The sequence below is a fragment of the Drosophila virilis genome, chromosome 5, assembly GCF_030788295.1.
Source record: "Drosophila virilis strain 15010-1051.87 chromosome 5, Dvir_AGI_RSII-ME, whole genome shotgun sequence".
Taxonomy (NCBI): Eukaryota; Metazoa; Arthropoda; class Insecta; order Diptera; family Drosophilidae; genus Drosophila; species Drosophila virilis.
In genome coordinates this window covers 21,754,557-21,773,267 of record NC_091547.1, presented here as the reverse complement: position 1 = coordinate 21,773,267, position 18,711 = coordinate 21,754,557, and the positions used below count along the sequence as shown (strand labels likewise).

General features: G+C 40.4%; 2 protein-coding genes across 2 annotated transcripts in view; both read left to right on the top strand.

The window, feature by feature from the left end:
• Positions 1–45, top strand: part of LOC6625052 (GTPase Era, mitochondrial) — a 41,059-nt gene extending 41,014 nt beyond the window's left edge. Inside the window, exon 4 of the mRNA XM_015174214.3 lies at positions 29–45. The gene's annotated coding sequence lies outside the window, so the exon portion shown is untranslated. The remainder of the gene's footprint in view (positions 1–28) is intronic.
• Positions 46–138: 93 nt separating this feature from the next.
• CCHa2-R (CCHamide-2 receptor) lies at positions 139–12,202 on the top strand. The gene is made up of 7 exons (XM_002049142.4): positions 139–862; positions 4,229–4,448; positions 4,552–4,718; positions 8,508–8,701; positions 8,766–8,886; positions 10,165–10,584; positions 12,030–12,202. The coding sequence occupies exons 1-7, from the start codon at positions 465–467 to the stop codon at positions 12,064–12,066; spliced, it is 1,557 nt and encodes a 518-aa protein (XP_002049178.2). The 5' UTR covers positions 139–464; the 3' UTR covers positions 12,067–12,202.
• Positions 12,203–18,711: the final 6,509 nt, after the last annotated feature.

Here is an 18,711-nt window from a genome sequence, read left to right as displayed (position 1 = left end):
GTTTTTCGCTTTCTCTTTCTCTCTGCAGCATGGCAGCAACTGGCGCCAGTCAAAGGGCAAAGCCGCACACAGCAACAACAGCAACAACAACCACAACAACAACAACTACAACAACAACAAAGACAGCGAATGTGGTCACAGCTAAAACAAAATGTGCAAAATAAAACACGCAACTGTGGCAGCAACAAAACTAACAACAACACGCAGCAGCAGCAACAACCACTCTACTAAAAACCTAAATGCCATAAACTGAATACCCTTAGCAAGAAGTGCAAAGCTTGAACCAAAAAAGGCCATAAAGGAATCGGAAGTGGTCCGAAAGAGCACATAAAACGACACGCACACGGCGACAGCAGCCAACAAAAAAAGACAAGACAAGACAAGAAAAGAGCGTCAGTCAATCACTCAGTCAGTCAGTCAGTCAGTCAGTCAGTCAGTCAGTCAGTCGGTGGGGCGACTGAGCAATGCCAAAAAACATGTTAGCGGCTCTAATGGACATGAGCCAGACGCTGGCGGCGAGCCTGGCCTATGCGCCGCTGGAGTCGAACGCGGCAGCCACTGCCGCTGCGGCGGCTGCTGCTGCTGTCGTCCTGAATGTCAGCCAGCTAGGCAATTCGAGTCAGCTGGATGGATCGTTGGCAACAGCGGCGGCAACAACAACAACAACAGCGGTAACAACATCGACGAGCACGCATAATGCCAGCGGCGAGGAGTATCCGCAGTATGTGAAGGTTTTGGATCGCCCGGAGACCTATATTGTCACCGTGCTCTATACGCTCATCTTTATTGTGGGCGTGCTGGGCAATGGCACTTTGGTCATCATATTCTTTCGGCATCGCTCCATGCGCAACATACCCAACACGTAAGTGCTGCGATTATGGGCAACCCGTGGCGTTCACATCATCCACTCATTCCACCCTAAAATATATATGCAGCATCCATATGCGTGTATAATCATGGCGTACACTTCATATAAATATTTTTGGCCCAAAATGAGCGTGCTGCGTGTCGCCCAGAAATAGCCTAAAAGAATTGCCACTCAACATTCATGGCGCTGAATTATGAGACGCGCATCTCTGATTTTATTGCCCCTTATTTTATATGCCAGTCCAGATCTTGTGGTCGGCTTCGGCCCACTAACTTCTGCTTGTTCATGGGGTCAAAACAGCTGTCGACTTTTTTGACCAAATTAAAAGTTCTCAAGAAATGTTTCATAACTTTGTTGCAGCGGACAGCAGGCGGTGTCTTCGGTCAAGAATACTAAAAAAAATTTTAAATTAAATATACAATGAGGGGAAGTCGCTTAAGTCACATTGATTCAAGGAAGTCAGAGATAATAATTTTATGTCTCAAGCAGCATCGATTACACATTTTGTATAATCGGTTAGTTCTAATAAAATACATCATATTTTTATTCATATTATCATCAGTATCATTTTCGTTGTCATTGCCAATTTCATTGTGATTGTCATTGTCATATTATTATTGAGAAATTCAAAAATCTTTTTAGTAAGAATTGGAAATACTTCCAATTATTTAACATTTCTAGATAAAGTAACTGTGAAATCATTTTAATATAGAAGAAATACTCTTTTGTACTTAAGAATATTATGATTTATATTTTATAGCCAAGGGAAGTACATTTTTTGGAAAAGATTAAACGTTAAAAGTTGTGTATATATTAAAAGGTACCTCATATTCTTGAAGGATTAAAGATACCTTCATCTTCAAAAGTTTGTTTAAGCTTTCATTAAACAGGGAAGCAGTAATTGCTTATTAGATTTGTGCTATTTAAGAAGTTTAATTCTGTGATAAGCTTAAATGACAGTTAATGTTTTACGCTAATCTTAATTTCAACAAATTTAATCCAGCGCTGCAGTTACTTTAGTCAAATGTTAAGCTTAGCTACGCTTAAACTCTTGCGAGGCACAAACAAAAACAAAAACCTTATCAACTGAGTGCTGGTCCACACGGCGTATGCTTAATGCTTGTCAGACAGATCCGATTGCGTTTATTTGATTCCACTGAATAGCCAGAGGATGACACTCGTATATTGACAGCTTTGTTTTTTAGCTGGCTTAACTGTTGCTAAGCTGTATTTGTACAAAAAAATGCAAAATCGGGTTGGCAAAACAATACAAAGCGAACAGCTGCGGACGCTTCTTATACTCTATTATGTTGTGCTTAGATATAAGGGTATGGTGTAAATGAAGGAGGCATATTCGATCCAATCTAATCTTATTTACATATAAAGAGTCTTTCATAAAGGTCGGACTTTAGAGTAGGCATGTTTGTATCATTGTTCGGGAGAAATTTCAAATGTTGATTACGGAAGTTTGGCGCTGTTTACAGGATAGCTCCTAGTCGATCACGCCCGACTAGAATACCTACTTCTTTGATTGGGGCATATGCAAATGTTTATTAATTTGGAAACTTGTAGGAAACTTACAGCTTGTACAACTGTGTAACGTCTTGTGGCTTGTTTTTGGGGCGTCTGGTGGAAAATCTAAATAAATTGAAATGGAAATACAATCAAAAGTTTTCCTGTGAACACAGCCGGCGACAGTACTGGCATGGAATGCAAGGGATCGCAGAGAAGGGGCTTGGAACTGAGTAACAGTTGCGTAACAAGCATATTACAAATTGTCCTCACGCTTCGATTGTCAAAAAATACGTCAAACTGAATACACGTTATTTTTGTGCACAAATAAAATAGAAATTTACCAAGGCAAATGCTGCAATCGTGAGGGTCTGACTGTCTAATACTCGCCCAGAGTGCAAAAATAGCTTAAAACAAAAAGCCCGATAAAATTATTAAAATACTAGAATAAACTATGCGGCGTTCCGGCTGACAAAAAGACATTGATTTCAAGAATTCTCAAACCATTTTAATTAATCATAACTAAGTTTTAAATAAACATATAAAAAATAGAAAATTGCTGCTAGATTTGAGCCGGCGACAATCCGTTTGTTAGTTCGACGAGATTTTTTTGGGGTAAACCTCGTCAGTAGTCTTTATAGATCTGTGTAAGATATTTATGGTATACACGATAAATGTACTCAAAACTTCAAGTCCCAATCAACTCCAATTGAGTCTTTTGACTGTGTGACCAAGAAATATACAAATAAAAATGCTAAAACTTGCATTTACTGTCAGGTGACAATTGAACTATTGTGAACTGATTGTAGCTTTTGGGAAGTCATGACATGCTGCAATTTGAGCCAATCAATGGACCAAGCTTTCTAATTTTTTGCGCAAAAGTTTTTGCTTGATTTGCCGGTCTTTGTCCGTGTGTCTAGACAAGCGCCAATTGACACGAATCAGAACTACCAATTTGTGGGTCATAACGGTGCGCGTTTGGGAAAAATGTCTTAACCGTTGTCTGGCACCTCGATGGGGTTCAAGCGTGTCAATGCCAAAGCAATTTGTTAAATGAAGGCCACATTTGCTTTTTAACTGCGAAGGGCAACATTTGTTTTTTTCTTGTCTGTTTTCCCAACTTGAGCTGTGTGAAATTAAACTCTATTCCATTTGCCAGTCGCTAGACAACACTTACATGTATATAGATGTGCCAGACTGGGCTATGGGGCTATGCGAAGTGTGTGCGGCTGGCATTTCGTGCAGACCCAAATCAAGAAGTCCACTTGTAAGTGTCCAAAAAGAAAAGCACAAAAGAAAATGTTGTACAGCAAAGTGCGCTTCAAATCGAGTGCTTTCCATGTGAATGCACAACGGATGACAGGAACCGAACAGGCACCATTTTCATTCCCGTTTCCATTCACGTTCCCATTCACATTCCGATATCGATAACAATACCAATTCTGTTCCAAATTCAATCCCAGTGCAACCATGCAGCAAATTTGGCACGTTTAACTTTGTCTAAACTCACACATTCCATTTCTTTTCACGTTCACAAAACTTTAAGGTCTGCTGAATCGATACGATGGTAACTCACCAGCGTTGCGTTACCATTTTGAGAATGATTGTACTTTACTGTGTTAACAGACAATAGAAATCAGAAATATTGAATGCTAGCCTTTTTATATATGAACATTTGTTAGAGGTCTCTCTTGACAGTTTTAATTCGCAACCGCAGTTTCTTGAACAATAATCTATCGATAACCGATAATATATTGATAACCGAAAATATGATCAATTTTATTAATGTTATATATAATATATAATTTAGTTTAATCATTTAATTAATTATCTTCTGATGCATTGCAGTTATATACTCTCGCTGGCGCTGGCCGATCTGCTGGTCATTTTGGTCTGTGTCCCAGTGGCCACAATTGTCTATACCCAGGAGAGTTGGCCCTTCGAGCGTAACATGTGCCGCATAACCGAATTCTTCAAGGACATTTCGATTGGCGTCTCCGTCTTCACGTTGACAGCGCTCTCCGGGGAACGCTATTGCGCCATTGTCAATCCGCTGCGCAAACTGCAGGTGAGCAAAACGCGCATTTATTCCATTTGGATCCATTTGGGTCACTTAACTAATTTCCATTTATGTATTGCTTTTCTTTCTTTTCGGACTTGCTTGCACACAGACAAAGCCGCTGACTGTCTTTACGGCCGTGATTATCTGGGTGTTTGCCATAATGCTGGGCATGCCATCGTTTGTTGTCTCCGACATCCAGGGCTACACACTGCCCACACCCAATGGCAACATCACCATTGAAGTGTGCTCGCCATTTCGCTCCAAGATTTATGCAAAGTGAGTAGCCGCTGGCCAAATGGCCAATCAGTTGGATGTTTTTTCGCATTTGTTCGCCCCATTCGGTTTTATTTAGTTTTAAGTGGGTGTTCACGCATACCCCGCACCCCAAAGCCCAAAGCCCTCTTCCCACTGCCCACTGTCCACCAAGCAAGGGGAAGTCCAGTGAAGCAGAAGCCGTTCAAGTAATTGACAGCTCCTGCTAAGAAAATTGATTGTGAAAACAGCACAAATTTAAAGACATTTTATAAAATGCGGTATTTAATTATATTAGATAAACGCGTAGTAGTTAGTTAAGAAAGGTCTTAAGTACGATTCTTGAAAATTAGCTTGAAGGCGATCGCCTGGGGTTCTTCAACCGTTTTTCACACATTTTCCACAGTTGCGGGTGGAATTGCCCAAAACGCATGTTTTCTATTTTAACCTAACATAAGCTCATTAATCATTAATCAATTAGTCAGAGAAAAGGGTATTATACATAAATTATATATCAATTATGATCTATATATATTTTATATTATAATACCTAACAATAACCTTCATTCGATAATGCTCACAAGGCTGCTTAAATTTCCAAGTACATTTGTTTATTTTGTTTCAATGACATTTTCAATTTGTGAAAATCAACAAATGACAAATTAATTTTTTCTTAACATGAAAATAAACTGCATACCCCGTTTACCTTGTCGAAGGGTATTTTACGTTTACGTTTCTGTGAAGAACAATTCAAAGCATTTATTTAACTGAAGCTGAAGCAATCAAAATGCAATGCTTACCGAAAACACCTTCAAAATACTTGGTATTTCTGGTTAGTAGAATTTTACAACATACAAATTACAGACATGCGTTTTTCAGGGGAAAACAATTTATCTTTTTGTTCAACAGTTGAATGTAGACTTTTTCAATTCCCTGCAATTTCTTTTGGATGCTCAGTTCTGTGGAAATATCAATTTGTATACGATAAGCCGCAAGCAATGCAAATAAAATTGCATTAGAGCGTTTCTTAGACTTGACAAGTCTCACAAATGTATACGCTACTCGACCATAGATTTGCTCCTCCAAGCACTTTATTGCCAGCTACTTATGTCCGTTCATTTAAACCGATTTGCATGCTCAGTAGATACTCTACTGTCACTTGGCGCTTAAAATCATTAAAATGCCACCCTGACTGACCGCTTTTTTACCCTTCCCAGTTCAGTTCATCAAGCTGTTGCTGTGGCTGTGGCTCCATGTCGTCCACCTGGTACACTCTGTCCCTACTTTGGCCATATGCTGCTCGTCGCATTCCTCGCGCCGATAGGCAACTTAAATTTAATTCCTTCTTCTTTCTTTTAATGCAGCTTGTTTCCACGGCCTGGCCCCACCTCTCGCTGCGGCTATGTCTGCTGGTCTGTTGCCATAAGTTGGAAATCCTTTCATGCTGGACAACGGCAGCTGTTGCCACATTATCTTTCCCTCTCTCCCTCTCTCACACTCTCACTCTCTCTTTCTTCCTATCCGCTGTAATTTACACAGCTTCAGCCAACTGGTTACTAATTTTTTTTATCAAATTCATAAAAACCTTTTTATAACTCCTCAGCATGTTTTAATACTCTTGTAGAGAGAGTTTAATCCATTTATCACCAATTGTGTAAGACATTAAGGGAATTGTGGCCCATGAAAGTATACATATATATTCTTGATCAGCATCAACAGACGTCTGTTTTGTATATAGCTATATCCGTTTGCGTTTTTCTATGCGAACTAGTCTCTCAGCTTTATATGGGCTGAATCGGACCACTATATCATACAGCATTGAAACTTAAATTTTTTCTAAATAGAAAACTCAGTTACAATTTTAACTCTATTCTTGCGACATATCTGCAAGTCCTAACCGAATCTGTATATATCATATGAATCCTATTGGAACAATAAAATCATGCCAGACAAGGGCATTCGTTCTTCGGCGTGCAGCTTTTCTGTTCTTTTTTTCCTTTAGTAAATATTCAAATAAACCCCAAAAAGTGAATTTTCGTTCATTTTGCCTTTCATGCCAACGAATTATTCTGTCGTAAGTCATCAAAATGGGCTGCGCTTTGTAATTTATTGGATGTCTTCACCCTGCTGGCATTTTAATAGTCTAACAAATTGTTAAATATGGCTTAGACATGCAGCTATTTGGCCCAAATCCGCTTACTGAATTTATTTCTAATGTTCATTTAATGTATTTGGCAATCATCTCGTTTTCTGTCTGAGCTGCGAGTCTAAATTTAATTAAATGGCATAATTTGTTAGAGTTCTTAAAACATTCTGTCAAACGCTTGCGGTTTAAATGTTTTTTATATTAAATTTAAGCTATTTAATAAGTTCTAAGCAAATGTTAACAATAAAAGATTTATAATACATATATGTATACATATTTTATATATAACTGACAAAGCAATATAAGCCCTTCGATCTCAGGATATATCAAAGCTACACACGACAAGTTTGGCATGTGGGATTATTATGTTTCCTTAGCTGTACTAGAGCTTTATTTGCTTATACTTTTAAAAACACAATTAAAAATATGTCAATATAAAATTCCTTTTAAGTTATTCAAAAGTGCAACCAAGCATCGATAATTCTTTTAAAGGGTATTCGCGTCTTTTTAAAATATTTTTCAATTTACAAATGGATTAGGTTACAATAGTTGTATACGTACTTTAATGACTTCAATAATAATATAAAAAAAACCGAATGCAATCGAAGCACGTTTTACTATCCCCTCGCAACGAGCAATTAGGGTATATTGAGTTTGTGCAAGTGCTGTGAGTATTTGTTCTATTTGATTCATTCGTATTTTTTATGCAACATAAAAATGTGTTTGCCAAACCCACAAAAACCTCTCTCGTTTTGAAATTTTTCGTTTTAAATAATATACCAATTGTGAGTTAATCGGCTTAGGATATGTTACAGAGATTAACTACAAGTTCTGGCCAAAAGAAGAAACAAGTATTACATTTATTCGTGGATTTCATATTGCCTTTCACTTTTTTCTTTCAGCAATTTCATAAAGTACTTCTGGTTTTATTCACGACAATACAAATAAAACTTACAATGTGCGTACAATCCTAAGCGGTAGGCTCTAGTTTTTGTCAGCTTTAGCTGAGGTCTCCAAAAAGTAAAATATTGTCATTCCAATCATACTAAACGAGAGCCCATATACCAAATTTCTTGCATCAAGCTCTTAATTCTTGATAATAAGCATGTCTCAAAATCGATAATTATCGATCAAATGAAATAGAGTAGACTTATTTTGTGTACTTATAAGATTTTTTATTCGGCTGACTCTAGGTTTTGGGTTTAAAAATCTTTTAAAATGAAATAGAGTAAATCAAACGTTTTAAAGCTGCTTTTATATAAATATTTAAATATTGACAAGCAACTGGCTCTTGTAGATTGGCTTTTAAACAACAAGCAAACATAAACGGGAATTAAATTAAACGAGTAACATTTATAATTAAATCGAATTAAATCAAAGAAGGGGGTTTTTCATATTAAATCAATTGATTGAAGTCGAATTAAATGAATTTATTTATAGTAGAGCTGAAAAACGGGGTTTTTTTCCAATGTGATTGACAGATTGCTGACAAATCTCCGATGGGCTGTGATTAATTAAGCTGCAATGTCAGTTGCTCGATTCACGCTATTTTAAACAATTAATCTCCGCTTTCCTCGCTTTCAGTCCAGTGCAGAGACTTTTAACTGCAATATTCCTATTAAGATACCCATTTTAAACATGGTCTCTTCTGACTCTTCCGTTTGCAGATATATGGTGGTTGCCAAGGCCTCGATATACTATTTGGTGCCGCTGTCCATCATTGGCGTGCTGTACATCATGATGGCCAAGCGGCTGCACATCAGCGCCCGGGACATGCCCGGCGAGCAGCTGAGCATCCAGAGCCGCAGCCAGGCACGCGCCCGTCGCCATGTGGCACGCATGGTGGTGGCCTTTGTGGTCGGTGAGTATGCCATGACGCCAGGCTTGGGCGTGGGCATTGGTAGGTCTACTAATTGCCCGGGCAGTATTCTTTATTTGCTTCTTTCCATATCATGTGTTCGAGCTGTGGTACCATTTCTATCCCACCGCCGAGGAGGACTTCGATGATTTCTGGCATGTGGTGCGCATCGTGGGATTTTGTACAAGGTAAGCGACTGCAACTGCAACAGCAACTGCCACAAGCTACTGCGATTTTTAGCAATTTTTCCATTTGGTTTTTCCTTCGGGTTGGGGCTGGGGGATGAAAGCTGTTTGCTGTCGCGCGCAATCCTTGAAATTCCATTGCCAGTGCCATCATATTGCACGCTGACACACAAAGCAGACGAAAGGGTGGGTGCGGCGGGTTGTGAAAATAGGGGAGAGTCAATGGCAGCCAAGCATATGCGAAGTTTTCCGTCTTTAAACTTGCTTTTCCTGCACTCATTTCCACTGCATTGCCCCGGGCTTCTCTCTTTTGGCATGATTTTTAATTGAAAGAGATAATCCGAGTAAAAACTTAAGCCCAAGCTTCCCTTCCCTTATACCTCATACCCACACACCCCTCAGGCGTCAAGATGTTGTAAATTTTATTTCACTGACAGCGGCCACGCCCCTTTTCGGCTAACGAAGGGGCGAGGGGGGCGTCACTTAGCTCAGTAAAGTGCAAAAAATAATGTGTCAGCATTTTGGGCAACTTAATTTGTGACGTCAGAAACTGTCAGCTCCACTGAGAATAATTTGCATTTAAATGCCAAAAGGGTTGCCCACAAAAGCAAACAAAACAAATAAACTCTACTCGAATAAAATATTCAGTGGAAAATTGAAACAAATCGAAACCAAAACGCAGCGAATTAAAAACCCGGGCAAAAAAGGGATTGGCAGGAATTAAAGTGTGTGCTCAACTGCTAAGGATTTGAATAAAAATGCCAGGAATTGGATCAATAAAAATAAAAAAGGGCGCAAAAGGTTTAAGAATAGTCTTAGCTTTAAAAACTAACAGCGCTGTCTGAACATCGGACCAGTAAGCAGCAGCTCGATAGTTCAAGTTCAGCAGCAATATTGAGTTTCTTCTAAAATTGTGCAGGCATTTTGAAGCTGTGAATCTCTTTACTAATATATGTTGTCATGTTAAAGAAGTTTGATTCGACACAGAATCGTTTGATCCTTCATAATTTCACGAGCAAAAAGAGCTGCGCGACAAGTTTGCAAATAAACAGGCAGCCGTAGAGAGGCACAGAGGGACCTGACTATAACGACTGCAACATTAGCCTACTATTAATTACATTATTATAGATTGGGCTGACAATTAAGCTGCCAAAGCAGACTATATACCGCATACCCTTTAACCCTTTGGATTGCGCATTGTTAACGGTCTGCGGCAGTCGCTTAACAAATTAGCATGTGGACCATGGACTAACTTTTCGCTTTGGTCTTTTCAATTTGCAGCTTCCTCAATTCGTGCGTTAATCCTGTGGCGCTTTATTGTGTGTCCGGTGTGTTTCGGCAGCATTTCAACCGTTATCTGTGCTGCATTTGCGTCAAGCGGCAGCCGCACCTCCGGCAACACTCGACCGCAACGGGCGTCATGGACACCAGCGTCACCTCGATGCGTCGTTCTACCTATGTGGGCGGCGGTGGGGGCGGAGCCGTTGGCGGCAGCCTGGCCGCCCATCGTGCCTCGCTGCACATGAACAATAACCATGGCGTGGCTGTTGGTGGCGGCGGAGGCGGTGGCGGTCGTGGCGGCAGTTTTCATCGCCAGGACTCGATGCCATTGCAACACGCGGGCAGCGGCAATGGGCATGCCCACAATGTGGGCGGCCCTGGTGCTGGCATCGGACGCGCCTCCATCATCAATGAGAAAAGGTGAGGCACACTGATTGTGGAGCTGCTGGAGGAGGGTGCGTTGTCCCAACAGGCCGACGAGCAGCTCTAAACCATTTGGCCACTGATCTCACTCTTGCACCCGAATTCACACACACACACACACACACACCGGCACACACACTGACACACACTCACACACACTGGCTATGCTAATTGGCAGTAATTGTTGTGCTATCTGGCCCCCCTTCAAACACCAGCATCAGCATCATTAACACCCCAGAGGGCACTCAGCACTTGTTAGGTTGGTGTCTGTAACTGGAATTGGCATGTAAATTGCCAAAGGCTTTAAGCCAGCAATATGGGCCCTGCGCATAACCATGTGGCTTTTCTGGCATTAGCAAAGTTCATACATTTTGCGGTGGCTCTGTTAATGCCCTGGCCCCAAAGCTCTTTAGAATGCAGACGATGCGTTTGTATGAGTGCGTTGCACATGTATTAGTGTGCTTCAATGAAAGAAGCTCTGACGCATGCATAGCCAAAGCTTTAAGCTTAGCTCACGTCGTCGTGTGTGAGCTGCATATGTGTGTGCAGAAGAGAAGAAATTAATTGAATACTTGACTTGGAATCGAGTCCACTTGGCCCTTCAGTCGATTTCATTTCGGTATGTACTTATTAGTTGTATGCAAATTCCATGGCAACTGTTAGGCTCAATTTGTTGTAAATACAATTAATAATAATCGATACACTCTATTCCGTATTGCGTATTTCGTATGTTACTCTATGTGATGTGGTATATTTAAGGCTTAGTCTTAAGCAGCATTCAAAATGAATCGCAAATCAACTATACTCATGTGTATTTATGTTTTGTGCACAAAAATACGCATTTCCATTTGAATTTTGCTAATTGTAAACCCATGTAGTTGCAAATAAAATATATCAATAGATGTTTAATTATAATAAATATAGCTCTGGAATATGTACATACATTAATTAATTCATGTTTAGTTGTTGTTGCTTTCTAGTGTTAATTACGGTATTATTAAAATATAAATAAATTAATTCACATTTGTAGACACATTTGTTGTAGAGCTCTTAATTATAGAGCCACAGTGAGGCTTAAATAAATTCCAAATCAAGCTGGAAATTAATCTCCAATTGAATATCAAATAAATGGTTAGTTTTTAAGCACAGATTTCTTCAAAAGCCAAACAAAATATTATTGTAAATTATATTGAATATTAAATAAACATAATTCAAGCAGTTTGTGTTACATTTCTGAAGGCTCAGGTAAGATTTTAAACTATGCACAACAGCCTCTATATATTTTTAAACACCCGCAATTCAAGCTATTCACTAATGTATTCACTATTTATTCATATTTTTACAGCACTCAAGATGAAAAGAATTGCATTTTTGTTAAAGTCACTTTAATAAATAACTAATTTGTATCAGTATTGATTTTCTTATTGTATTCACGATTTCAGTTTAATCAAACGCTACGACGAGCGCACACGCTACTAAATTGCTACTCACGGGATAATCCTTCGGACTCATATGTGGGATCATTTTTTAACATGAATAAAGAACAGCATTTGAGCTGACTTATTAAGAATACAATTTGAAATGTTTACAAATTACAAATTAAAAATGTGCCTAAAAATGTAAGTAAAAACGTGTTTATTTTAAAATGTCTACCAAGTGTCAAATGTGTCAAATGTGCATATATTCAAATGCGAATAAAGTTATAATAAACAATTAAATTATAAATTTCATATTAAGTGTTCTTTAACCATTTATTAATTTGGCATATTATAATTTTCCATAAAAAATCCAATAACATTTATCAACAAACATGATTATTTAGCTCTTGTATTAAATGTAAAACCTGTCCTGTCTTGGTTCTCGTTCTAGTCTAGAGAAAATTGTCTATATTATCAATTCAATTATTTAATTAAGGGCCAGGCGCAAATTTGCTGCACAAAACCAATTAAAATGTTTAATTTGATTTTGTAATTTTTAATTGAGTTAGATAACGATCAGGTCAAACAAGGCAAGCTACAGTCAATTGTTACTAAAGTAGCCACAGGCTTTCGGTTTTCAAGTGCTGTCAATTATTCAAAATTCGAACACAACCCGTTCAATTTGCATTTTGGAAACGAAGAAAAAGCCAGAAAATCGAAATTGTTCGCACAAAAGAAAGCCAGAAACACGAAAATTCATTACAAGCTGCCAGTCAGAAAAGGTAGCTGCTGCCAGTTGCTGTTGTTATTTTGGCTAACAGGTACATGTATGCAAATTGACCAAGCATTGCAGGTATTGGCAATGGTCGAACCCCACACACACACACACGCACACACGTACGCACACCCCAAATGCCAGCGCACCTTTGTGCCCGGACAAAAGTTATTGGCATGCAATAAATGTTGGAGTCAAAGTGGCTAATCTCGAATCACAAACAGCATACCGCTGGCCACCCGGAACGCCCCCGCTGACATGTCCATTGAATGGTCTGGCAGCGCCTGGCTGGCCGGCCTATTGGACCTACACTAAATCAACTCGTAGCCTGGCAGCTGCACATGGCCCATAGATAACATACCGGAACAATGAACAAATTTTGTCATGTTTCGCCCGAAAAAGTGGAGAGCCCATATAACATTTTTCCTTCTGCGTTCTGGGCCTGCTGCTAGACACTCTGACCGCAGGTAATGCTTATGTTAATCGTAATTTGTGTTGCCTGCAGCCGTGCCACAAACTGGGTCAAAGCGCACCAGATTTATGTACACAGTTAACATGTAAATATGTGCCAAGGCATATATACAAATATGTCTAACATATATATGTGTAAGGCTAATGCGAAAAACCACTTTGGCCACAAATTTTGTTGGTGCTGATTGGCAATCCTTCGTCCCGCCCTTTCGGTTTGTCAAGTCCATTGTCAGAAGTTTAGGAAAATGTCTATTGCACAATTAGTTAATTTGTTGGACTGGTTGGTTTTGTGGTTGTGCTCCAGCCAACCAGTTAGCCTCGAGGTTTATAGCGCCGGGATTTAGGCGTCGAAACATAATTAACGTAAATAAACAGATTCTATAGATGTTATTTGCGGTCCTGAAAGACCTTGTTAAAATAAAGATTTCTGTTGGCAGGGAAACTCTTACTTTCGTCATTTGATCACAAATAAATGAATCAACTATCTAATTATCACTATTCTCTTTAAGATGTGAATGTATTTTGAATTATTATGTGAAAAGACAGCTTATTTTTCTATTAACCATACAATCTTTGCAGTTCGAATACTAACATTTTTTCTTTGTGCTACAAAATATGTTAAATTAAAAGAAAACTTAATATAAGTAAGTTTATGGACACTATTTAAACAATTATATACATACATACTACTCCATCACTTGATGATATATATCACATATTTTTTTCTAGTCTAAAATTCGTTTCTATATTTAACAATTGGCTTATTATTTTCGTATTTCTCTCGACCTATTAAATTACAAAATGTATACACCTGCCGAATTAAGGATATTACGTGTCCTCTAGGCAAACAAACTTGGCAAACAATGGGACCTGCAACAGTTAATATTGTGCACACTGTGGACACAAATTTGTTGACCAAACCCAAATCAAGTGTTAATTCTGCTGCCACAAACAAACGGACGCTCAACATCCACACAGATGTTGCTACTCCTTGCCACCATCTCCCACTGCAGCAGAGGACATAATGCAATGGAAACTTAACTTATGCAAATGAGTTTGGCGAAACAGCGCTCGCCTGAGACAGTGAAAGCAGGAGAAACTTTTTGCCCACATGCTTGTCCATTATTCCAGGATTCGGAGCAAGACTAATATCTATTTGGCATAACTCACCAAGGATGCTGAGCTAGCCGATAAACAACGAATATTTATACCCTGAACCCATTAAAAATATTATATAAATAAATAGACTTGAAATTTTAAATGAAGGTGCTCCAAGTGCCTGTGCTGATCGAGTTTGTTTCCGATAATCGATAACTTACTCCGTTTCCAAGCAATCGAAAAAAATCGATATCGATATCCTGTTTTTTGGGACTTTTGGGAAGTAATAAGAGCTAGAGTCACGAAACATGATATGATATGAAATATTATATATTTGTCAAGTATCTTTCATTTTAAACCTATCGCCACCTCTGAGCTACCACCCCAGAGCTATAAATCAAGTTATTAACCCAACTTTTATTGCCAACCAATTTAAACCAAAATTTTAATGCAATTGACTTTTTCAATATACACAAATATTCTATGATACAATAAGATATACTGTAGAAAATTTCATAAAGATCGGTTAAAAAAAACCAAAGTTATATGCAACTGCGCAATTGTTAATATCTCGGGTAATAGCTCCGCGCGGAGATATGACGTTTCAAAACGACATAACTCCGCGCGGAGATATGACGTTCCAAAACGACATAACTCCGCGCGGAGATATGACGTTTCAAAACGACATAACTCCGCGCGGAGATATGACGTTCCAAAACGACATAACTCCACGCGGAGATATGACGTTCCAAAACGACATAACTCCGCGCGGAGATATGACGTTCCAAAACGACATAACTCCACGCAGAGATATGACGTTTCAAAACGACATAACTCCGCTCGGAGATATGACGTTCTAAAACGACATAACTCCACGTGGAGATATGACGTTCCAAAACGACATAACTCCACGTGGAGATATGACGTTCCAAAACGACATAACTCCACGCGGAGATATGACGTTCCAAAACGACAGAACTTCGCGAGGAGATATGACGTTCCAAAACGACATAGGTCCGCGCGGAGATATGACGTTCCAAAACGACAGAACTTCTCGAGGAGATATGACGTTCCAAAACGACAAAACTTCTAGAGGAGATATGACGTTCCAAAACGACATAGCGCCGCGCGGAGATATGACGTTCCAAAACTACAGAACTTCTCGAGGAGATATGACGTTCCAAAACGACTAAACTCCGCGCGGAAATATGACGTTCCAAAACGACAGAACTTCGCGAGGAGATATGACGTTCCAAAACGACATAGCTCCGCGCGGAGATATGACGTTCCAAAACGACAGAACTTCTCGAGGAGATATGACGTTCCAAAACGACTAAACTCCGCGCGGAAATATGACGTTCCAAAACGACAGAACTTCGCGAGGAGATATGACGTTCCAAAACGACATAACTCCGCGCGGAGATATGACGTTCCAAAACGACAGAACTTCTCGAGGAGATATGACGTTCCAAAACGACAGAGCTTCGCGAGCAGATATGACGTTCCAAAACGACATAACTCCGCGCGGAGATATGACCTTCCAAATAATCTCGATTTTTTTCTAAATCAAGGTCGGTGCGAAAATCAACACTTTTTCGATGATTTTTTTTTAATATCTCGAGTAATAGCTCCGCGCGGGGATATAACGTTCCAAAACGACATAACTCCGCGTGGAGATATGACGTTCCAAAACGACATAACTCCACGCGGAGATATGACGTTCCAAAACGACATAACTCCACGCGGACATATGACCTTCCAAAACGACATAACTTCGCGAGGAGATATGACGTTCCAAAACGACAGAACTTCTCGAGGAGATATGACGTTCCAAAGCGACATAACTCCGCGCGGAGATGTGACGTTCCAAAACGACATAACGCCGCGCGGAGATATGACGTTCCAAAACGCCATAACGCCGCGCGGAGATATGACGTTCCAAAACGACATAACTCCGCGCGAAGATATGACGTTCCAAAACGACATAACCTTGCGCGGAGATATGACGTTCCAAAACGACATAACTCCGCGCGGAAATATGACGTTCCAAAACGACAGAGCTTCTCGAGGAGATATGACGTTCCAAAAAGACAGAACTTCGCGAGGGGATATGACGTTCCAAAACGACAGAACTTCTCGAGGAGATATGACGTTCCAAAACGACGGAACTCCGCGCGGAAATATGACGTTCCAAAACGACATAACTCCGCGCGGAAATATGACGTTCCAAAACGACAGAACTTCGCGCGGAGATATGACGTTCCAAAACGACAGAACTTCTCGAGGAGATATGACGTTCCAAAACGACAGAACTTCTTGAGGAGATATGACGTTCCAAAACGACATAACTCCGCGCGAAGATATGACGTTCCAAAACGACATAACCTTGCGCGGAGATATGACGTTCCAAAACGACATAACTCCACGCGGAGATATGACGTTCCAAAACGACATAACTCCACGCGGACATATGACCTTCCAAAACGACATAACTTCGCGAGGAGATATGACGTTCCAAAACGACAGAACTTCTCGAGGAGATATGACGTTCCAAAACGACATAACTCCGCGAGGAGATATGACGTTCCAAAACGACATAACTCCGCGCGGAAATATGACGTTCCAAAACGACAGAACTTCGCGCGGAGATATGACGTTCCAAAACGACAGAACTTCTCGAGGAGATATGACGTTCCAAAACGACAGAACTTCTTGAGGAGATATGACGTTCCAAAACGACATAGCTCCGCGCGGAGATATGACCTCCCAAATCATCTCGATTTTTTTCTAAATCGAGGTCGGTGCGAAAATCGAAACTTTTTCATTGATTTTTGTGTAATATCTCGAGTAATAGCTCCGCGCGGAGATATGACGTTCCAAAACGACATAACTCCGTGCGGAGATATGACGTTCCAAAACGACATATCTCCGCGTGGAGATATGACGTTCCAAAACGACATAACTCCGCGTGGAGATACGACGTTCCAAAACGACAAAACTCCACGCGGAAATATGACGTTCCAAAACGACAGAACTTCGCGAGGAGATATGACGTTCCAAAACGGCAGAATTTCTCGAGCAGAAATGACGTTCCAAAACGACATAACTCCGCGCGGAGATATGACGTTCCAAAACGCCATAACGCCGCGCGGAGATGTGACGTTCCAAAACGACATAACTCCGCGCGAAGATATGACGTTCCAAAACGACATAACCTTGCGCGGAGATATGACGTTCCAAAACGACATAGCTTCGCAGGGAGATATGACGTTCCAAAACGACATAACTCCGCGCGGAAATATGACGTTCCAAAACGACAGAACTTCGCTCGGAGATATGACGTTCCAAAACGACAGAACTTCTCGAGGAGATATGATGTTCCAAAACGACATAACTCCGCGCGGAATTATGACGTTCCAAAACGATAGAACTTCGCGAGGAGATATGACGTTCCAAAACGACAGAACTTCTTGAGGAGATATGACGTTCCAAAACGACATAACTCCGTGCGGAGATATGACGTTCCAAAACGACATAACTCCGCGCGGAAATATGACGTTCCAAAACGACATAACTCCGCGCGGAAATATGACGTTCCAAAACGACAGAACTTCGCGAGGAGATATGACGTTCCAAAACGACAGAACTTCTCGAGGAGATATGACGTTCCAAAACGACATAGCTCCGCGTGGAGATATGACATTCCAAAACGACATAACTCCACGCGGAGATATGACGTTCCAAAACGACATAACTCCGCGCGGAGATATGACGTTCCGAAACGACAGAACTTGTCGAGGAGATATGACGTTCCAAAACGACATAACTCCACGCGGAAATATGACGTTCCAAAACGACGTAGCTCCACGCGGATATATGACGTTCCAAAACGACGTAGCTCCGCGCGGAGATATGACGTTCAAAAACGACATAGCTCTGCGCGGAGATATGCGTTCCAAAACGACAGAACTTCTCGAGGAGATATGATGTTCCAAAACGACATAACTCCGCGCGGAATTATGACGTTCCAAAACGATAGAACTTCTTGAGGAGATATGACGTTCCAAAACGACATAACTCCGTGCGGAGATATGACGTTCCAAAACGACATAACTCCGCGCGGAAATATGACGTTCCAAAACGACATAACTCCGCGCGGAAAAATGACGTTCCAAAACGACAGAACTTCGCGAGGAGATATGACGTTCCAAAACGACAGAACTTCTCGAGGAGATATGACGTTCCAAAACGACATAGCTCCGCGTGGAGATATGACATTCCAAAACGACATAACTCCACGCGGAGATATGACGTTCCAAAACGACATAACTCCGCGCGGAGATATGACGTTCCGAAACGACA